Genomic DNA, 21,153 nt, shown 5'->3' on the forward strand with positions numbered 1-21,153 from the left:
AGCAGATAAATGAAAGAAAACAAAACAGTCTTCCCCATGTCTTTGACACCAGCACCTACATCGGGTATCCGCACATGCGCTTTGTTCCACGTTACTATGGCAGGGTTTATTGTCTCGCACACAAACATGCGGCACACATTCCTAAATGTCCTCTAGTCTCCCTTTCAAGTCTGACATCGTACTACATCTAAGTGAACTCTTCCCACCTTGAATGCCGATAGGTTTTCACACTTTAGGATCTGAGCAGCAGCGTATTGTAATTTGACTAATGTCTCACCAAGGAGCCAACACACAGACATACACACAGAGCAAGCAGTAACGAGCCATAACCTCGCGGCTCAGCACGAAGGAGGGAATCGGCAACACGTTCCACCAGACACCTCTGCGTTGGACCCCCCTCGTCCCCCGAATTCCACCCCACCATGCCCCCGTGCCAAACTCCAGCCCTCATCATTCTCCTCCTTGATAGCATATCACCCCTCCCGGGACAGATCAGATGGGACAGGAACTCTAGGACTTTAATTGCATGCTTACACACAAGGGAGCTTTAGGGAGCTTCACCCTATACTGTCAAATGTCTTTGTTCAAACTCAACATTTCTTTGCCATCTGTGTGAGATTACCATATGTGTACACCATATTCTCATATATATAGTATATATATATTAAAGCAGTCAGTAGTACCACTACTATTATAATCATCACAGTACCCCAAAGGGTGTATGATCTAAAACTTGGAACAAAGGTATTACGTTTGCGATAAAAATAACTGGATCCCATCTAAAAGAAACCAAGGTAAAGGTGTTGGCGCGAGCTTCTGCAGACATACAGCTGTCAAACAGACCAGGTTTTTTAAACCACTCACGGTGTTACAGGTGTCCGCAAACAGATAAACAGGTCAAGTGAGATCCAGCGTTCATTCAAGGCTGTTCCTGCATGAGCAATATTAATGCACGTCTCTCTCTGCATATAGACTCAGCAGTAATCACAGTTCTTTTAAACCCATCCACATGTGTTCAGTGTTGAGAATGTAGCTTGGCATGTAGAGGTGCTAACAGAGGACATGTCAGTGAGGAATTCTCCTTCTTCCTTGTTAATAATAATAATAATAATAATAGTAATAGCAGTAGTAATACTAGTAGTATTAGTATCATCGCAGGCCAACACCTGCAGAGGGTAACTAGTACATTGGTACTTAGAACCAGTAACCCAAAGGTTTTAAATTGACAATAAAAATAACAAATATACAATAAAAGTAATAAACATTTGCCCAAACAATTACGTGGGTGCTTCTTGAGCACAATCTACTCCTCTATAGCTCTCACTCCTAAGGGAGTTTTACACACTTGTGTCATAAGAGGACAGAGCAGAGGCCGCGCTGCACCTGGACACTCTCCTGCACCTCAGGAACGCACTCCATGTCCCTGGCAGGTTCCATCAAAGAATGAAGGCCTTCTGGACATCCTTAAATCCTGTTTGCACAAAGTTTGATTTTGCACTGAGACTTGAAATGTGGTGAAATGTGGGTGGAAATACATCAAGGGAACTTTACAGGGCAGTGACTCCAAAGAGCCGTGAAAGAACTTGACAGTTGTCAGTGAGTGAAGGAGATAAATGGGGAAAAATCTGTAACCACAGAGTTCTGAATAATTTAGCAGCAAGCTGCTACTAAAATTCTGACTTGCTCCCACTTCATAAAGATTAACTGAACAGACGAACCATTGTAGTGTTGCTCTTTTTGCAAGTTTCTGTGGAAGTGATGAAGAATTCTCCACTCATGCTCACACTCATTGTACTGAGGGAAGATCCTCTTTTCCAATTCTCCTCTGCTTCAACCTTTCTGCGTTTACTTCTAAAACATAAAGGAGACATGATGCACTTGTTATCTGTGAAACTAAATGTCCAGGCTTAAAATGAACTTTATCTACCCATTCTTTATCTTTCACTATTCAAATTCCGCCACAGAAGCAACTTTGGCTTTTATTAAGGAAAAATGTGAATTGCAATGTATTAAGGGTATGTAATAAGTAATGATAAAACTGACAGGGTCTTTTGAAGGTAACGTTGCATCATGTGATGTGTAACTACCAGTGAATTACCTCTGGAAGGACTATTTTTAAAAGATATTTTTCTAAAAAAAAAAAAAAAAAGTCTTTTATTTACAAAAAGAAAGGGAAAAGCCGTATTGTTTGTGAGCTCAGCAGGAGATGACAATGCTGAGACATGACTGTTACGTCAAGGAAAAGATCAACAGGAAATCACATTTCAATGAATCACCCACTACACTCAGAGCACAGGAGGCTACACACACACGTCCTAGCCAAAGCGATTTCTTACAGACTACTACTGTATAGCCAAAACACTCAGATAACCGCAATCCAGCATTAGTGTAGTGATATCACTGCTCACCCAACTACTGAACCTGCTAATGATGAAGAGCTCAATCATCTGTGTCGAAACAGGGAAATCAACACGCAGAACCCAAAGTCTTCCACCAGCCTGAGCGCAAGATCCGAACCAACACTATATTTCTGCGTGGTCTCTACCAAACAACCAACTAAGGAATTTGTAAACACTCATGACGCCTTCAGAGCAGCACACACGGGAGCTGAGCTGTCCCTGCTGCTGAATATGCAGACGCTCGCGGTCACACGCACTGCTTCCATGGCTGCATGAGCACGAAAAGCAGAGCCGAACCGGCCAGCCGACCCAGCATGCAGAGTTCCGTGCCACCTCATCCCAAGCAGTGTGACTCCGCTGCTAAATTTACCAGTTCTGCATAAATTCTGCATACATTACGATTAGATCAGCAGATCATTTAATGCATTTGTTGCAACATATGATTTATTGATTCGAGGCCTCGCAAAACCTTCTAGCGCTATGAACATTCACGCATGAAATATGCTGCCGGCACGAACGTTCATAACCACGCACATAGCCATTAACACGCGTGCGTGTGAGCAGTATTTGATCATTGTTGATTTGGATGCTTCTCGAGATATACCTCCCAGTTTCAGGTTAATTGAAGATAACTGCTGCACCGAGTCTGAACCTGAAATCTTTTCCTCTTTTCAACAACAGATTTTTTTAACGGCGTGTGCGAGTGCTCGTTCTCGCGGGGCCGCCGGGGAAGATCCGGGCGCGACAACACCTCGTCCCGGGCGCACACGAGCACATCTGCGAGCGCGATCAGTTATTCACGTTCGCCAAAGCGCACTTAACGCCACGGTGCAACATAACGCCACCGGGAGCGATCGTTTTACAGCGCGACAAAGCACCTATAAAAAGTGGATTAATAACTCGAGATTTCAATTATAGTGTAAGAAAAGAACGCGAGCTTCCAAATGTTCAACCATCAGTGAGTTTTCGGGGGGGAAATGCGTTCTTTATGGCGCTATAAAATAGATTTTCCCCCAAAACTTAGTTTATCTGCTTTTTAAACCAACTATATTGTCATGAATTATCTGAACAGCACCGATAAGAAAATGGAGGTAACATTTTTGCAACTTGTTTTTCCTTTAACGACTGGTGAGGGTCAGGGGTCAGACCCGCCACCAGCTCTGGTTCCTCACCACACGGGCCGCTCTTAATGGAGTTTGGCCATCTAGACCACATCGCCGGAAGATGAGAGTCCAAAATCGATATTAAAGAAAGACCATTATTGCCACCTGCAGTTCATAATGTAGTAGTACAACAAAGGCAATACTGCACTCGAGTGTTTCATTTTTCAAACTGATCCTTGAGGGTCTCATCATCCTCATTGTGCTCTTTTCTGTTTTGAGTAGTATAACCTTCCACATAAAAGACACTTCTCTTTACATTATTCTGACAAATGTATTTAAATGCAGAGTATCCTTGTTAAGGTTTGGAGTATTTTCCTTGAGCAGTGACAATTTGCAAACTAAAAAAATGAACATACAGAATTAATTGACTTAGGCTAGATTTATAAATGAGCATACACACACTCCATATCAGTAATTCTCTTTCAGTGCTAGCACATCCTCCCTTTGCACAGCTGACTGTGTTTTTGAGGTGTGTGACGCCTGATTCAATTTCAGGTCAGTGCCAAACACTTCCTAAGTTAAGGCTGTGGAGACAGAGCCTTGGGAAGGGGAACAACTGTGCAAACACCCCCTGCTGTATAGAACACAAAATACAAGAAACAAACATGGAAGATTGCTGTCATCATAATATTTGCCTCTCTTTTAAATCTGAGCTAACTGGTGCTCCTGGCAGGCTGATGGGTGTGCACGCCGCTTCAGAACAGGAGAATCAATCAGGAAGTGTACATAAGCAAAATAAACTCTGAAGTGTTTCTGATGAACACACACACACACACACACACACACACACACACACACACACACAAAGTCCTGCACACAAGGAATCCAGGATTCATTCCTCAGAACAATGCAGCTAGGAAAACTAAACCTCACTCATTCTCTAATATGCAATGTCAGCTGCATTGGATTAGACTCTTATGTTTCGCACAGCTGGGACCAGCTGTGTGTTTATTAGCAACCTTGTAGACACCCAGCTAGAGTCTATAACCCGTTTGTAGTCAAACACACATTGTGACCACTGCCCTTCGGGTGCTGGACCATGCATAACCCAGCAGTGATACTCGTACATGTAAAAAGTCCAGATATACTGCTGTACCAGAGAATGGTGGATCAGCTCTGCACTTATAACCATGACACTACCATGTCAGCTTTATAATGTGTTTAGAATGGTCTGCCACCCAAACACTGCCCAAAGTCGACCATGTTCCTGTGGTTAGAAACCAACCAGCGCTGTGGCAGAGAGGTAGTAAGTATGAACTACTGTCTATAATTGTACCTTTATAACATTTACATTCATAGTATTTACCAAATGCTCTTATCTGGAATGATTTACAAAAGTGCTTTGTCATCTATCTACAATGCATCTTAGCCAGTACAACAGGTAAGAGTTCAATATACCATTGGACAAGGATGCTGCTAGATATAGGAGTCAACTCTGATACCTAGAATGAATTACAAAATGAGCATATGGGTAATACCAAACAACAATAAGGGTTCAAATAGTCAATCTTAGTGCAATATGATATTTCAATAAGTGCAGGATTAGTGCTCATTTAAAATACTCCAAATAGTGATCAGCCTGCGTTTGAAGACAGCAAGGGACTGTGCAGTTTTCCCAGCAAGTAGAAGTGGTTGGTTCCCCATATGGGAACCATGGTCTTGATGCTTGTCCTCCACGAAGCTTGAAGGAAGCCGCTTCAAGCCGAGCCGAACTTGAAGCTTTGTAGGGAAGGGCTGGTCCATTCTCGGCATTGTAGGCGAGCATCAGGGTTTTAAATCTGATGCAGGCAGCTACTGGAAGCCCATGAAGGGAGCGCAGCAGCGGAGTAAGAAAGATGTACGTAATAAAGCAGCCAGTGAGGGTGTATATCAGTTACTGTAAATGTTATACAGAGACTGCATAACACAGGAGGACCCTCGCAGGTGTGTCAGCCATTTCTGCCTAGACAAACCCATCTTAAACGCACTCATTGAAAAAGTACGATCACATTATTCCAGCAATCCAGGAAACAGAGAATAAATCCAGGAAACAATCTTCTTTAATTGATATCACACTGATGATTAGTCGTGGGGAAAACATTCCAACCGTGAAATCCACAAGGCTTTGGAGACAAGTGAGACAAAATGGAATTTGCTAACATTAATACACAAAAGTGCTAGAACAGCCTACACACAACTTTTTTGCTACATCACCGAATATAAATAGGCTATACCAAGATATTCTTTTTACAAATTCATATGTGGCACACATGAGTCAAAAACAATGACAGGCAAATGAAAACAAAAAGTGAACCTGAAAGCTTAGGCTGAGATTAGCCAACTTTCTAAGCTTGGTGCCGCTTTCCTCTTCACAAAATCTACTTTCAAAATCCGCTACAAAAATAGTCATTCCCATACCATCATTCATAGCAGCTGTTTACAAAGATTTCCTCCTCCTACAGGAGCTATACTGATCCGGGATCAGAAGGCCAGTAGGAGAGCCCAGAGCTGAGCTGCATCCAGACCCACAGTACGATGTCCCCTCCACCCTGTAAGAAACAGAGCTGTAAAAGACAGGGTTTGAGTGACATCCCGGGAACTCGGACTGCGAGGAGGCCAGACTCAGGCTGTCGCAGGCAGGCGGCCCATAGCACATCCACGGCCGGAGAGAGCAGAGATGAGATCCAGGTGGTAAGTGGGGCTTGGCTCTCCTTTTGGAGCCTGGGCCCTGAATGCATAGAGGAGTAATAAGGTTGGTGCAGCTGCTCCCCCCAGCCACAGGCATGGAGAGGCTGCTTTGGCTGCCGTGTCCGTTCTGTGCAGCAGACTGGACGGACGCCAAATGCTCTCCCCTTCCCCAGCCTCTTCCGCGGGGCCGTGCTCCGAGCTCCGCCCGGCTCACCCTCCTTCTGCCGCCCTCCTCGTCAGAGTTTCCGGTAAGGAAGCGCAGCACCACGAGATTAAGGAACGCGCCAATCACACTTAGGCCAACGAGAACGTACACGAACGTGAAGGCCATGTACAGAGCCTTCCTCTCCAAGTCTCCTTTATTCTGGAGGGCGACGAAGTCCCCGAAGCCGATGGTGGTGAGCGTGACGAAACAGAAGTAGCAGGCATGGAAGTAACCCCAGCCCTCGAAGTAGGAGAAGACCACCGCCCCCATGCACAGAGTACTCAAGCAGGTCAGAAAGCCCACCGACACCATGCTGCCCACGGACACGCCCGTGCCACGCAGATCCACACACCTACAGCTCCCGCGCATCAGGTAGCGCGCCAGTGTGTTCATGCGCTCACCCACGCTCTGGAACATGACGAGCGTCAGGGGAATGCCCAGGACAGCGTAGCACATGCAGAACACTTTACCAGAATCTGTGCAGGGTGTGCAATGGCCATATCCTGTAGGAAAACACAAAAAAGGATGAGAAATATACTGTGAATGAACTGTTAGTAACCTCTATTATTACCTTCTGGCATTTGCTTGTAGAGCTCAGGATGGAACAAGCTTCATTATTCCTCTGTTCAGCACTTTGTAAACTTTGTGCAAAATATGTAAATATAGATTATTATTATTAGTAGTAGTAGTAGTAGTAGTAGTAGTAGTAGTATAATAACTGAGCACCAACCAAGGTTTTTTTTTGGGGGGGGGGGGGGGTTGTTAAATCTGGATTGGATTAAATTGTAAGTCAAACCTTCCAAATTTAAATAAATAAAAAAAATCTGCCTTCTTTTTTAACAGTGGCCCCTGTCTAAAACGTATTTTCACCCAACATCTAGCTCCATGTTCCCAAAAAAAGTACAAGAAGTACGTTCGTTTACCAACACTTGACCATTAAGAAATCTAAGGTCGGAAAATCTATGATGCACTCAGGTGCGCAAGGTGGAGCTGTGTAGGCAAAGATGCAACTCAAAGGGCAACCCATAAATTCTGAACAAGATAAATGTGGCAGAGCTGCAAAAGCAGAAAGTCTCCTGTGTTTGCATCCTACATGCATACAGGATTTCAATTTCAAGAATTCCCTAAAGTGTTACCTATAGTCGTGATGACTGTAATAGCAAAGTAGAGAGATCCCGCAAACGTCCACTGCCGTCCGGCGCGGTGAGGTTTGGACAGGAGCACCGCGCTCTCGATTTCGTTATAATCCTCATCCGCGAAGCCGAACTTCCGTTTCATTTCTACGATTTTCTCCTCGAGGACTTTGTTCCTGAAGCTCTCGCTGTCCGATTCCAGCACGTCAAAAACCGCAGCTCCCACAAACAGGTAAACAAGCACGCAGAGAATCAGAGCGAGCGTTCGAACGTCCTGCGTCCTCATTCTCGCGCACCTACTTGCGAAACATGGCACGCGAGGGAAACTTGGTCCCACCGCATAACACGCAGGCAAACGAGGCGTCAGGCAGTCGTGCAAACTGTGAATCCTAGCGGAAGCTTGCAGATTTGTTTTCTATCTTAAAGAGAGTTGCAGTAGGCCGCAAACTAGAAACCCAGTCCGTGTGGCGACCCGAGCCCGAGGGAGAAGTCACAGATCGTGTGCGGAAAAGACGCTGGCCTTTTCATAGTCCAGAAAAATCCGGATTACTTAGTCTCATCAAGCGTGAGGACTGTTTGAAGTATGTGCGGCACACGTGGCTAATGACGCTGACCTGGCAGAGATGACCTTTCATGAGACACACTCAGCGACGCACTGCTGTACCCTTCATCATTAACAAAGCTAACCTGGGAGCGAACTGTGGTGAGCCAGAGAGAAGGTGAAGTTGTGGAGGTGGGTACAGCATTCACAGCCAGGATTTAATGAGAACCAAACCATTGAGACTTAAATGTCACCATAACACTTAAAGCCTACAAGTGTGGCTTTGTAGTGTGTGGACAGGGTATGAGACAGAACACGGAATTCAGAAACATGGAACAGGGCAAGTAAATGTCCTTCAGGTCTACAGGAACCATATTTCTGTGCCGTCGCAATTAAATGTTCCATTTTTATTGATAGTAATGGATGCTTTTATTAATATTAATCTTAACAAAGAGTATTGTTACTTTAGTAAAATACTGACTCAAGTAGAAAAAGTAAACAAGACTGAAAAAAAATCACAGTGGAAGAGTAAGAAGTATCGGGTCTAAACACCACCCAAGGACGAGTGACATGTGGAACTACAGTGCATCTTAACAAAGCAGCTCCCCGCATCGGAAGAGGGGTTTGGTGGTGTTCTTTTCCTTGGGTCAGATAAAAATGTAAAGGACAAAAATGTAACTGATTACTTTTCTTACAAAGAAATTCTTGCTTAAAAGTAACGTGATTTGAAAAGAACCAGAAAAGTATACAGGCATACATTTTTCATTTAAGTGCATACAAGTGAGCAAATGTAACCGTGTGCCAGCTGCATCTGCTCTCCAGAAAAAGAAAAAAAAAATCTGGGGTCATTTCTTTTTTTATTAGGCGGGGGGGCAGTTGACGTCACTGAGGTTTTGGATTGAGAAGCTTAACTAAGTCACATGCTCCCTGTACTTCAGAATGCCCCTTTCTCACCAAGCCTGCTGTATGTGGATGGCTGAGCCTCCAGGAATACATCCCGTGCTTGGTTTACAACAAAGGAACTAAAAACAAACATTTCTCGCACCAGAACTGGATGAGGGCAGGCAGATTTAGCTCTGGAGTCAGAAGCTACATTTGCAACACATGGAAGACACACACACACACACACATGCGCGTGTGCACGCACACACACACACACACACACATAAAAATGTCTTTCTCCTCAAGGGATAGCATGATAAAAGCGGGTTCTCAAAGTTTGTGTATGTTATATATATATATTTTTACGATTAAATGTCATTGATTTTTCACTGGACGTTTTGTTTAGCTCAGTGCTTTCCCTACACAGAATGTGTAAGATGGCAAACAGCTGTTACAAAGACTTTGTTTTTCCAGTTTAGTGCCTTACATCGGGGACTCAAAATATTGACTACAAGAGGAAATCACACATCATGTAGTTTCTCTAATGGTCTTCATGTCCTGTGGAAAATGGTTCATGTATGTTCTGATTCATGGCAAACCTAATCAATGAGGCTCATGTAAAAGCATGATGAGATATATATATATATATATTTTTTTTTTTTTTTTTTTTTTCCCCTCCTCACATTCAAATGTTTGTAAAATTGACTATTTGCTAATGGAGATCTCCTAGGTTCCATCTTGACCAGTGTAAGCCACCATGACCAGTCTCGTTATCAGCTGTATCGATTTCCTTTACTTCTATATAAGTGTATGGCAGGAAGATACGGCTGTAAGGTCTCTTCCAGTGAACCATTAATCTATGTACCACTGCTAAGTGCTCAGTCCTATCTCCACAACACCTGAGTTATCTTTACAAGCAAGGAAGGGCTCATCTGTACACGAGAAACGAGATAAAACAGAACCGCTGTTGATGTCTAGCATCTGTATAATAATAACAAAGGCAGAAAAAGGACAGACAGAAGGATAGAATGTAGCGCAAGGAACATGTCAGACGGTCTTCAGATCCTCCGGACTCACAGACGCAAAACTGCATACCAATTTACGAATATGCTTTATTGGTATCACAGGATTTTGCAAAAATTAAGCTTTGATTTTAATATGACTATTCAGAGTTAAGAAGCAGCTTCTTAAATATTAGATTATGGTATGAAGAGATTCGATTCATGCTGTTTATCATGAACAGGACCATTTAAGATGTTAATCATTTGTGTAGACCTATACTGTTTAAGGATTTTGTAATAAAACCTTTTATACATTTTTACAGATTATTTTAAGCCCTGTTTTACTGTATTGTTTTAATTAATAAATATCTGACATTTATTTACATAATACATAATTTAAGGTAGACTTCTCTGTCTTTTTTTACTGGGTTATAGTTATATATCTAATGATTGCAACAGATTTTACACAATTTTACATCAAAGTTTTGCAAGAATTATAGCCAACAACTCCAGAAAAAGTTGGTCTAGTATATAATTTACTGTACAGTGAACTTCACAGGCTAGGACAAATAATTTCAGTACTGGGTTCCCGGATATCTGTTGTCTACTGAAAGGTCACAATATAGTTCGTAGTCACGACAACAGTTACAACATATAAAGGAACTACTATTTAGTCACCTGCACCACTTATGCATCTCGCTAAGACCAATGGGTGCTTTTTTGCAGTTTGGCATGGAACTTGCCCCACACTGTTCGGGCCCTCTGCTGGTGACCAAAGGTAGCACACAGGCCTATAAACTTCAAGTGCTTCCTGAAAGCTCTGCTTTGCCGAGTTTTCTTTTCTAGCCATCGAGTTCCTCCTGGTGAGGGCTCGTTGATGAATACCTTTGTAGGTGAATGTATTTCGCGGGGTACTTTCTAACTGACGGTGTCACTCTTCCAGGTGTGCAAAAAAATTTCACTCTGCTGCTCCAGAGGCTGCAGGTTCATTTTTAAGCCCAACCCTCAGAACATCACTATCAGCTCGGTAAATGGGCCTTGTTATAGTGCCATATAAAAGATCATATGTAAGGTAAATGTCATGCATCCTTTCTGGCCAAACGCTTCTGTTAAGCAGCTACACACATGCTGTGAAGTAGTCTGACCAATTGTTGTGTAGAGCATGTAAATGATCGACCAACTGTGGCGTGCGAAAGGGCAGGACCTGTAAAGAATGGTCAAAGCCATGGAAAAACAGCTGTACGGTGTGTGGCAACTGTAGAAAGCAAATGTCAACATGAAAGGAAAGACAAATCCTGGGCATTTTAGGCATTGTGGAAATCCTGGCTGGATGCCAAAAAGGAAGACATCTGGGGGAAAAAAAAGAAACATATAGAAAGTGTATATACAACCCAAATATATTAAAAAAACTACATGTCCCAAATGTATTGGGTTTATGCATTCAGAGAGGACGCAGATCGATTTATAGAGTTAACAGTTCCATGTAGCTGATGAAGCTTTTTAAAGGATGAAGCTGAAACGGTATTGGAAGACTGAGCAGGTGAGTGTATGTCTAGAATGTCACTGTTATGTCTAGAATGACATTAACAGTACCAGTGAGACTGGGTAGGGCCTTAGTCACCACCAGATGCCAGCAGGGACGCCAGCATGGTTAGGCAGTGGGTAAAATCCACGTGCAACCGGCAGCACAGAGTACATATGAACAGTGCCAATGGGGCTGGTTATGGCCTTGGTCGCCATGGAGACCAGTGTAGGGAGTGATTGGTGGTGTGGGCGCAGGACGCAGGTGAGTCTGGGATGCTTGAGCCTTTCGGCTGTCTACTCAGCCATCTCCACCCTCCCCGTCCATGTGACAACAGAACGATAACTGCATTCACAGCAGAATAAAGGAACCCTAGTTTGGACCAAGCCACAGGAAATGGTGGAAGAGCTTTGTACTCAAAGGGCCATCATTAAATGAAATGTTACAGTAATGTACTCTCCTGCAATCACTCAATCAATAAAACTTTAATTATCCCCACAGGGCAATTCCAAGGCAAGCATTAAAACACCCAATACATAAAATACACAAAATGCACTAAAAACATAAGAGACAAGAATAGTATCCAATAAACCAAGGTTTAAAAGACCAAATATTCTTTAGTTAAATTTCCCCGGTTGTGTGAAGAGATGGTTTGTAAGCACTCTTTTAAAGGATAGGTTGAGGTATAAAAGTATCCTTCCTACAAACAGATTGTCTTGTAACTCTGGCAATGAAAACATAATCCTTATGGAAGCCGGTGAAATGCTCCATACAGGACCGGAGATTAGTCAACCAGGATGGCACTGGCTTTGCTCAGAGGGGAGAGGGAAGAGGTCAGCGCTGTATCCCAACCGTGTTAGAACAACCGAGCACAATCTGCTGGAGATCTTTCCCGTCCTTAACTTTCAAGGAGTAAAAGCAACCAACACATGAAAAGGACATCACGCTCTCAATGAACATGTGATAGAACATACATGTATATCCCTGCCAAATGAATTTAATTTCTTTTAAAAATACAGACCCTAATTATCACATCAGTGTTTTCCTCAATGCTCAATGTATTATCAAATATTGCACCTAGGCACTTATAATGATGGACTTTTCCACAACTATCTCTTTAGCCTTTGTGACATTTAATTCTAGACATTTAATTGACACCACTTAAACTCTGAAAGAACCGATGGTTATGGATTGGACCACAGCTCTGTAAGGGGAGGTCCATGGTCCTGGACTGGACCACAGTTCTGTAAGGGGAGGTCCATGGTCATGGACTGGACCACAGCTCAGAGCAGGCAAAGAGCAGCTTCATGAATGACTTAGATGATTCCAAATGCTTGTATATAGTGTCTGGTGACATTGTCCACACTACTGCCTGCCTGATATGTAAACTGCAGTGTTGTTGGTGATGCAAGATTATTTATGTATATTTTTTTATTAATTTGAAAGAAAATTGTTTTATAGTTGTACTTACTTTGCAGTGTATTTATGATGTCAATTTGTGTAATAATCCATGCTTGTTCTATTTTAATGTGCTGATTTTGTATTTCATCATCATTAATTTTGAGAGGGAATGCACAAGTCCTCCATATTACTGCGTATCGCTTTGCAGGTGTCACGATCAGTCCCTTCCATGTTCCGTGTTTTCCATGTCTTGTTTTTTGCTCCGTTCCATAGTTTTGTTTTGTCCTCACATTGATTGCGTACACCTGTCCCTCGTTTCTAGTTCATGTATTTAAACCCTGCTATGTGCCTTGGTCGTGGCTGTTCATTGTTTGTTGGTTGGTTTTGCGGTTTCATGGTTTGAATTAATGTTTGAGGGTTGTTTCTTTGCGCTTATCTTAGCCTTTGTGTTCCCTAGCCTGCTTCTCTAGTTAGCCTTTGTGTGTTTTTGTTTTGTAATGTTTCCCAGTACTCTCTGTGACTTTGGACTGCCTTAATGACCCTGATTTTGGATTTGCCCCTATTAAATCTCGCTCCTCTCAGCACACGCGTCCGCCTCCTTACCGCTCATCGTTACAGCAGGATCAACTTTCTCCTTTTTTGTTCCTGTTTGTTGTATGACTGGTTTTATAAGGTTCATTCTTCCATTGCTTCAACAAATAAGATTTAAAAAATCTTAGAAGTCTATTAGAAATAACCTGAGAATAGGCAACTGAAGAAGTATTGCACTGGACTATGACAGCAAATATGGCTCAATATGGGATTACAAGGATTTGAAGGAGTCGTGTTTCAGTGTCTTATTTCATACATGTTCCAATTCCTGCAGCCCTATTTTTGAAGCAAATCATATAAAGTATTTACACAGTGTGTGTTTATATGTCTATCGGTTATAGCTCTCTTCTTGTCAGATGGCTCAGTGCTACAAATATGTATGTTTTTCACATCAATGGGTGCAAGACTATTTTTAACCTGTTACCATATATCAGGCACTTGTAGCTGTTTTAAATAAACATACTACAATTTTGTTCACTAGGCTATTAGGGTAGTGCTAAATAACCTTGAACCGGGCAGGAGTTTTGATTTACTGGCCAGTTACATTAAAATGTCCTTAAATGTGCTAAATAAATAAACAAATAAATTCTAGCATGTAACTTTTGGTTACCAAATTCTTAGCCTGACAAAAATATGTAACTAGCGTCCCTGTCTCCATGGTTTCCCTGTTTCATGTCTTTGTTTTGCTCTACGTCCTTGCTGTGGTTCTGTTCCTTAGTTTTGTTTTCTCTGCCTCGTGTGTTGCACAGTATGTGTATTTAAACCGTGCTGTGTTGGCTGGTCATTGTGTTAAGCCTAGCCGCTGTTTTCGTGCTGGTTTTGCTGCCTGTTTTGTTAAGTTTCCTCATGGTTGCTTGTGTTATTGTTATAGCCTCCTTCCCCTTTAGTCGTGTGTTTGGTTTTATGTATTCCCGACCTCTTCGTCTTGGTTCTATGACCCTAGACTGTTATAATGACTATGACTCTGGATTAGCCCATAATAAATCTCGCTCTTCTCTGTGTGTGTCCGCCTCCTAACCGCTCAACGTTACACTTAATTTAAACTCTAAAGAAAAAGGTTAGCAAAATGTGGGAAATGGTCATAAATTAATGCATTTTCATGGTTCAAAGTACAGAAATGCATCAGTCCTGTAGCATAAAGCACCCAAAAGAACTAAACAAGGAAGGCGTATGAATGGTCACTCCTCAATCACACTTAATATGTGGAGTACATTCATGGCATTTAGCTGACACGTTTATCCAAAGCAACTTAAATTTATGACTGATGCAGTTTGAGCAACCAAGGGTTAAGGGCCTTGCTCAGGGGCCCAGCAGTGGTAACTTGGCAGAGGCAGGGCTTGAACGAGCAACCTTCTGATGGCTAGTTAAGGACCTTAACCATCAAGCTATCACTGGCCTTTGAGTCAAGCCCCTTACCTGGCATGCCGGCTTGCGCACACCAACCAACATTCCGCAGGTCTTCGGTTATGCCTTTCTCTGCCTGATCTCGCCATTAAAACCACCATCTAGTGGGCGTACGTACGTACACAATCAGCTACACTTAAAATTAATTAAATCTTTGTTAAATTTAATAAACTGGGCTCAAGAATGAGACTACACGAACCTCAGTGTACACTGAGCCATCGTTTCTTTTTTTTCATGAATAACCTGTTTTTCATTATTACTGAATACTCCGAAACTACCAAATAGGTTGTTGAAGAAAGTTGCAATGGAAACATGGCAGAATTGTGCGGAGAAGACGAGGGAAATAAGAAGTCAACTTAAACTTCCTGCAGAGGAGAAAAGTTTCCACCCGTCATTTAACCTCATAGAACTGAACGAAAACAATAAACTGAGAACTTTAAAACAGCGTAATAAAGAATAGGCCTCTATTTTTACAAGCTCACTGCACACCTCCAACGCTTCTTTCACTTTCTGTTTTCGTGAAAGGAATATGTGTGTGGCGAGGCTGTGCTCACTTCTGCGAGCGTCGTTTGCCGGGCTCTGGAGCTGTTTCAGAGCGTTGCTGAACTACCTATATATAAATATGAGTAAACGTTACTCGAAGACGGACAATTTAGAAAGGGACACATCGTACTGCGAAAACAAATATGACTCCACATGGGAAGACGAAGATGATGATACCGAAACCTCTGAGATAAACGTAGGATTCAAATATGCTGTTTTATTTCATACGTTAAAGTTTAGTTATCACGGATAATAGTACCGATTTTGTTGTAATGTTTTTACTGTAATCTTTAAAATGTAAAATCTTTAAAGTCGCTCTTAAGCAGATACCGTATTCTCTAGTCCAAACTAGGAAAACCGAAAGTAAGGCAGGTCTGTTTATTTCGTCAGATCGCAGTTTGATTTGAGCAAACTTAAATGTTACTTCTAAATAAGGGCGTACATGCCTACATTAATGGTAATAATCTTTTTCATAAAGGTAGGCTACTCCCACCATCCCTAATTAGATACCCCTAATTTAAAAGACTTTTAAAAAAACAATTTAAAGATGTTTACCGAATTTTGGAAACACTTACGCTGCCAGATCGCGGGAAATGTAGTTTAGTAGTTCAAGGGAAAATATAGACTGGTTGGTTGGTTTTCGAAAAAGTAGCCTGTCGTGGCATTTGTAGGGCCACTGGTGACAGGGAAAGAACCCGTGAAAATGTCCCTAAAACCTCAATTACTGTTGCCACTGTGTGAAATCTTTCAGACCCGAAACACATATGCTGCGAAAGATATGCAAAACTTCAGGCACAGATTTCGGGTAAAGTATATCACCCTTCATATAGACTAATATTTGAACATTTTCCCTAATAATGTATCATTGACTTTTTAAAACACTTTAAAATTATGCAAGACCACCTCTAATGTCCAGGGCAGAAGAGGTTTATATCTAAACAGTTTTGACTGTTCACAACCCACAAGTTCAATGAAGAAAATTGACTTGACTTCCCTTCTAAGTTACTTGAGTTTACTCAATGAGTTAATGCATCACATAAGTGACAGTTAATGTTTCTTAGGAAATAAACTTTGATGATGGCAGTAGCTCAGATGAACCGGATCAGGTGAGCGTTTCATTAGTCCTGTACTCTCAGTCCTGAAATAATGTCATAAAATGGTTGTCTAAATCACTGTTATTATTTCAATAACATATTACTCTTCTTTCAGCAAATATTTCGCGCCCTGTACGTTTCTGAATGTTTCAGAAATATTGATGTTGTGATTGCAGGAGGGAAGCAAACTGCCCAACCTGAAGTTTTACCAAAACCTGGAGCCGTCGGCCCCTGATGGTATGACACTGCAGATGTGTGATGATGTCATTGGTAGACATACTCATATTCAGGAGTTTACACCTCTGTTAATCTTCTTTTTCTCTGTTAATCTTCTTCAGGTATATACATTAAGGATTATCATGAAAATTGGTTTAATAATTACAAATACTTGGAACAAAATCACGTCTACATTCAGTGGTAAATCTCTCAAATTATGGCATTGAGTTTAACAGCCTTAATCATGGATTTTGACACAATAAAGCAGCAGCTTTGTCTCTAGAATAGAAGAGATATGGAACAATGATCTGAATATGTTGTCCTGTGAATATTTATAGCCTTTACTATTTACAAAAATCAACAAGCAATGATATAAAGATAAACAGTTCAATTCTATAAACTGCTTCTTTTTTGTTTTATTGCAATTAAATTTCCTTCATTGTGTTCACAATCAAGTATGATATTTTCTCGTGATAATTAAAGAATCTATATATGTCAGGGCTGAAAGAGGCTTTCTGAAACCCCGATTAATTTACTGATAATTAGTATGTCACTCACATGATCAAACATTTAAAAATGAATCCACAGGTTGTTTCCAATACAAGAGCAGGGGATGAATTTTTATGCATACCCCCTTACTGCAAAGGAAATCAAGGTAGGTACAAATGACCTTTTTAAATAATTTTGAATTAAACTTATTTTTTATCATAACAGCTGAGCAAGGCTTTACTCCACCAGATTATTGTAATTAAGTTATTGTTATAATGAATATTTATTATTGTAACTAACAGTTATTATTGTAATTAAGTTTTATTCTAAACAGTGGTTTAGATTAATTGCATAAAACTATGTACAATCATGGCACTTTTGATCATTTTAAATAATTATATATTTTTATTTGGTGTTTTTACCACTATAGAATGGCATGTATATTATGGAATACTTGTAATATATAAGCGGTATGAATGCTGGTTCAGGTTCAGTGATCCCCCACCGATCCCCAACCCTGCTGTGCACATCCTAGTGTTGTTTGTTTGTTTCATTCGCAGCTTTTCTGTGAAGACAAGGATGTGAAGGAAAGGCTACTGAAGTCTTACAAGCTCATGCTGGACTTCTATGGCATAAAACTGGTTGATGAAGAGAGTGGTGAGGTGACGCGTGCGGAAAACTGGGAAAAGCAATTTGAAAACCTGAACAGGTGAATGATCCCATTCTGCTACACATCTCCACCAGTCTATTTCAGTTTGGAATGGAAAATTTGCAGCTTTCATTTTACTGTAAAGCTTCAATGTTACAGCAGCACACACAACCTCCTTCACATCACACTGTCCCACTTACAGTTTAACACAAACATTCTGCAGCTGTTTGTCTTATTGTTTGTCCTTATCGTTATAGAAACTCGCACAACAACCTTCGCATTACGCGCATTCTGAAGTGTCTGGGTATTCTGGGGTTTCAGCACTATCAGGCACCACTGGTGAAGTTCTTCCTCCAGGAGACTCTGGTGAACAGGACACTTTCCAGAGTGAAAACCAGTGCTCTTGACTACTTCATGTTCGCTGTTCTGGATAAGTCCGATCGAAGGAAACTGATTGAATTTGCCTTCCAAACATTTGAGCCAAAAAAAGAGTTTGTATGGTGTCCAAAGAGGATTCAAATACAATTTTTAAATCAGAAGAGAGAACATGAAGCACCAAGGAAGAGTGAGTCAAAATCAAATCCCAATATGAAATCCCAGTGTCAAATTCGAGTATCAACTCCCAAAATCAAATGGGAAAATACAAAGGCATCCTGTTCAGAGTCTGAGACCCAAACAGTGCATGAGGCATCACAGAGCATTTCACCTTCTCATGGGGTTTCCAAGGTACAAGGTGAAGATGAACTCCACAGAGTGACGGATCAAAACTCAAGTAATCCAGTTTCTACCTTAAGTGAGTATAGTGCAGATGCATCTGGTTGCATCAAAGGTCTAAGCAAAAAAAGAAGTGAAGAGGAGTTATCGGTTCAGGGAGAGTGTGAGATTAGCACACTAGGTATTGCTAAAGGAGATTCAGAAAGAACATCTGCCACCCAGAAGAGTGATGGTGAACTCACAGATACTGATACCGTACAGGAGCTAGACCAGACCAGTGCAGAAAATGCCCCAGATAAGAATATACACACTGAGCTTAGTGGAGAGGAGAGTGATCTGTCACCTGTGCCAAAAAATGAAGAAATGTCTGGCAAAGGCATGTTTAATAATCAACCCACCAAGCAGAATTTACAAGACAATTCCTATGAAACATCAGGAAGTGACACGGCAGATAAAAAATCGGCTTTAGGTAGAAATGGAGGGAACAAACACCAAGGCTGTGAGTATCTGGGAATGGATGGACTGCCACGTTGTCAAATGGCCACTGGAAAAGCCAATACAAATGGAACTGACAAAGGCACAGATGATCATTCAGTATGTTCATTTATGTTTAGTGATCAGTTTACTAAATCCAGCAACACCAATAATACCGGTGTCCTTGCTAGTGGTTCTGTTTTGTTACATAACAAAGGAGCAAATTCTGACCAAACATCTGTAAAGTGTGAAGAGCGCGACGTCCCAGGTGGACTTATGGACAAAGAGGATACACAGCAGAGTGTAAACGAGCACGTCAGAACTCCCAGTAGTGGTGACGGAGTGTCTGAAGATGATGGGGGAGTCCGTAATGGAGACACAAAAGGAGACACAGCAGCAAACTCTTATTACTGAGACAGGAAATTCCAGCAGGATGGAGACACGGGAAATAGGAAGGAAACTACACTCTAGACTCAATTATTTATTTTTACATTAATTTTGTGTTTGGCTTTAAATTTCTTAATTACACACCGATTATGAAAGTAAAATATGAAGACCAAAGTCTCCTATAGATCACATGGTAGTAGGATTAAACATATTGGTGATGGATTTTCATTTGTTTCATTAATTAAAGCCATTATAGTTTCAGTTATCTATATTAATTAATCTTTATTAAGACTATATTAATCTTTTTTGTTAGATGATTTCACAGAATGGCATTGTTAGGAGGAATACTGGTTTATGTTTTCAAACTAATGTGTGATAAGATGTATCACAAAACGCTTCCCATTTCAATTTCCTGAATGTCTCTGGCAATTCTTCTGTACCACGGCGAGTGTCCTTGAGGCAGACGTCAAGGTCAGGAGGTGATAACCTGCTCTGGTCCAGGACCTCCCTTCTCTCCTCCTGTCTCTCTTGCTGTCTCTCTCATTCTTCTCAAGTTTGGTCACACTCCTGTGTTTGATGGAATGACTGCCAGGTGTTAGACAAGAACTCTTCTTTGTGGCTAAGAAAAGTTTCTCCACACTTGCAAATAAACATACAGAATCTGAGGATCAACACTCTCCTGACTGTTCATTGGCAAATTTCTAACACATGAACGTACCCAACTTATTTTTTCTTATTTTATTTTATTCCAGGTGTAATTGCTTCTTGGAACATTCAGTTCTAGAGAATTAGATTTGCAGATCAGACTACATTTTAAATGAAGGTGACTTGTGCAATGTATTGTGGCAAAAGGTGCTGCCTCACAGTTTAGTGCTGGGTTACACTAATGCCCCAAATACAGTTAAATGTTTTAAGTTAAACACCAAGTTAGAACAAAAACATGGATCATATGATGGGTTCTGGCTTTTTGTCATGTTTCTAACTGCAGGATAAAACAGGTCACAGAGCACTCCCAATGCAGCAGTGGCACAGACTCAAGACAGGTATACACAGCAATGGTTTAGTGATTGTACAAGCTAGTCGGTTGGAGTAAATTGTCTTGTAAATGTATATAGCCTTTAAGCACAGCTGTCACTGTCTATTTTAATTTTGAAAATGCAATAGTGTGGTAGTAGCTTACAACGCCAAAACAAAAATATTCGGACACCCAGATTACTTATAAGCACAAACTTACATTTTACTAAATCTGAATCCTCATATTGACACATCTTGGATGAGTGAGAGAGTTGAAAGAAATTTCATCTCTTCTTGGCTCTTATTTGGTCACTAGATAGAAGACATTTATACAGATTTGGTGTTCCTGCTCATAATGGTGTAAGAGCACACAGGACTGGTATGAACACCACCTGTACGTCCGCCTGCAAATCACCTACTTGAACGATTTACTGGCTGCTGTTCTTCTTTTAACCACAAGATGGAGATAGCAGACAAGTCCCACCTCCAGGTCACAAATCAAGTACTTCTTCCACTCTCCATAATTCCCACCTTTTAACTGTATAACCTTCAATCATCCCAAGAAAATCAGAATAAATAAATCAGCTTGTTCCATGTATAATGTAAAACATCCCTGAATCATGCAAATCAATAAAACATTCCACAGAAGTCAGAGAAACAGGCA

The 21,153-nt window shown here is 41.3% G+C and overlaps 2 protein-coding genes across 2 annotated transcripts; one reads left to right on the forward strand and one right to left on the reverse strand.

Annotated features, from left to right (window-relative positions):
* Nucleotides 1–4,900: 4,900 nt before the first annotated feature.
* LOC113585680 (potassium channel subfamily K member 15-like) lies at nucleotides 4,901–8,359 on the reverse strand. Its single transcript, XM_027023339.3, has 2 exons — nucleotides 7,571–8,359; nucleotides 4,901–6,937 (listed from the first exon to the last, which is right to left on the reverse strand). The coding sequence occupies exons 1-2, from the start codon at nucleotides 7,851–7,853 to the stop codon at nucleotides 5,979–5,981; spliced, it is 1,242 nt and encodes a 413-aa protein (XP_026879140.3). The 5' UTR covers nucleotides 7,854–8,359; the 3' UTR covers nucleotides 4,901–5,978.
* A 6,992-nt stretch (nucleotides 8,360–15,351) lies between these two features.
* LOC113585670 (uncharacterized) lies at nucleotides 15,352–20,147 on the forward strand. The gene is made up of 8 exons (XM_027023316.3): nucleotides 15,352–15,648; nucleotides 16,204–16,257; nucleotides 16,514–16,558; nucleotides 16,723–16,783; nucleotides 16,885–16,963; nucleotides 17,351–17,417; nucleotides 17,812–17,960; nucleotides 18,158–20,147. The coding sequence occupies exons 1-8, from the start codon at nucleotides 15,439–15,441 to the stop codon at nucleotides 19,500–19,502; spliced, it is 2,010 nt and encodes a 669-aa protein (XP_026879117.3). The 5' UTR covers nucleotides 15,352–15,438; the 3' UTR covers nucleotides 19,503–20,147.
* Nucleotides 20,148–21,153: the final 1,006 nt, after the last annotated feature.

This window comes from Electrophorus electricus, chromosome 22, assembly GCF_041902795.1.
Source record: "Electrophorus electricus isolate QZ-2024a chromosome 22, ASM4190279v1, whole genome shotgun sequence".
Taxonomy (NCBI): domain Eukaryota; kingdom Metazoa; phylum Chordata; class Actinopteri; order Gymnotiformes; family Gymnotidae; genus Electrophorus; species Electrophorus electricus.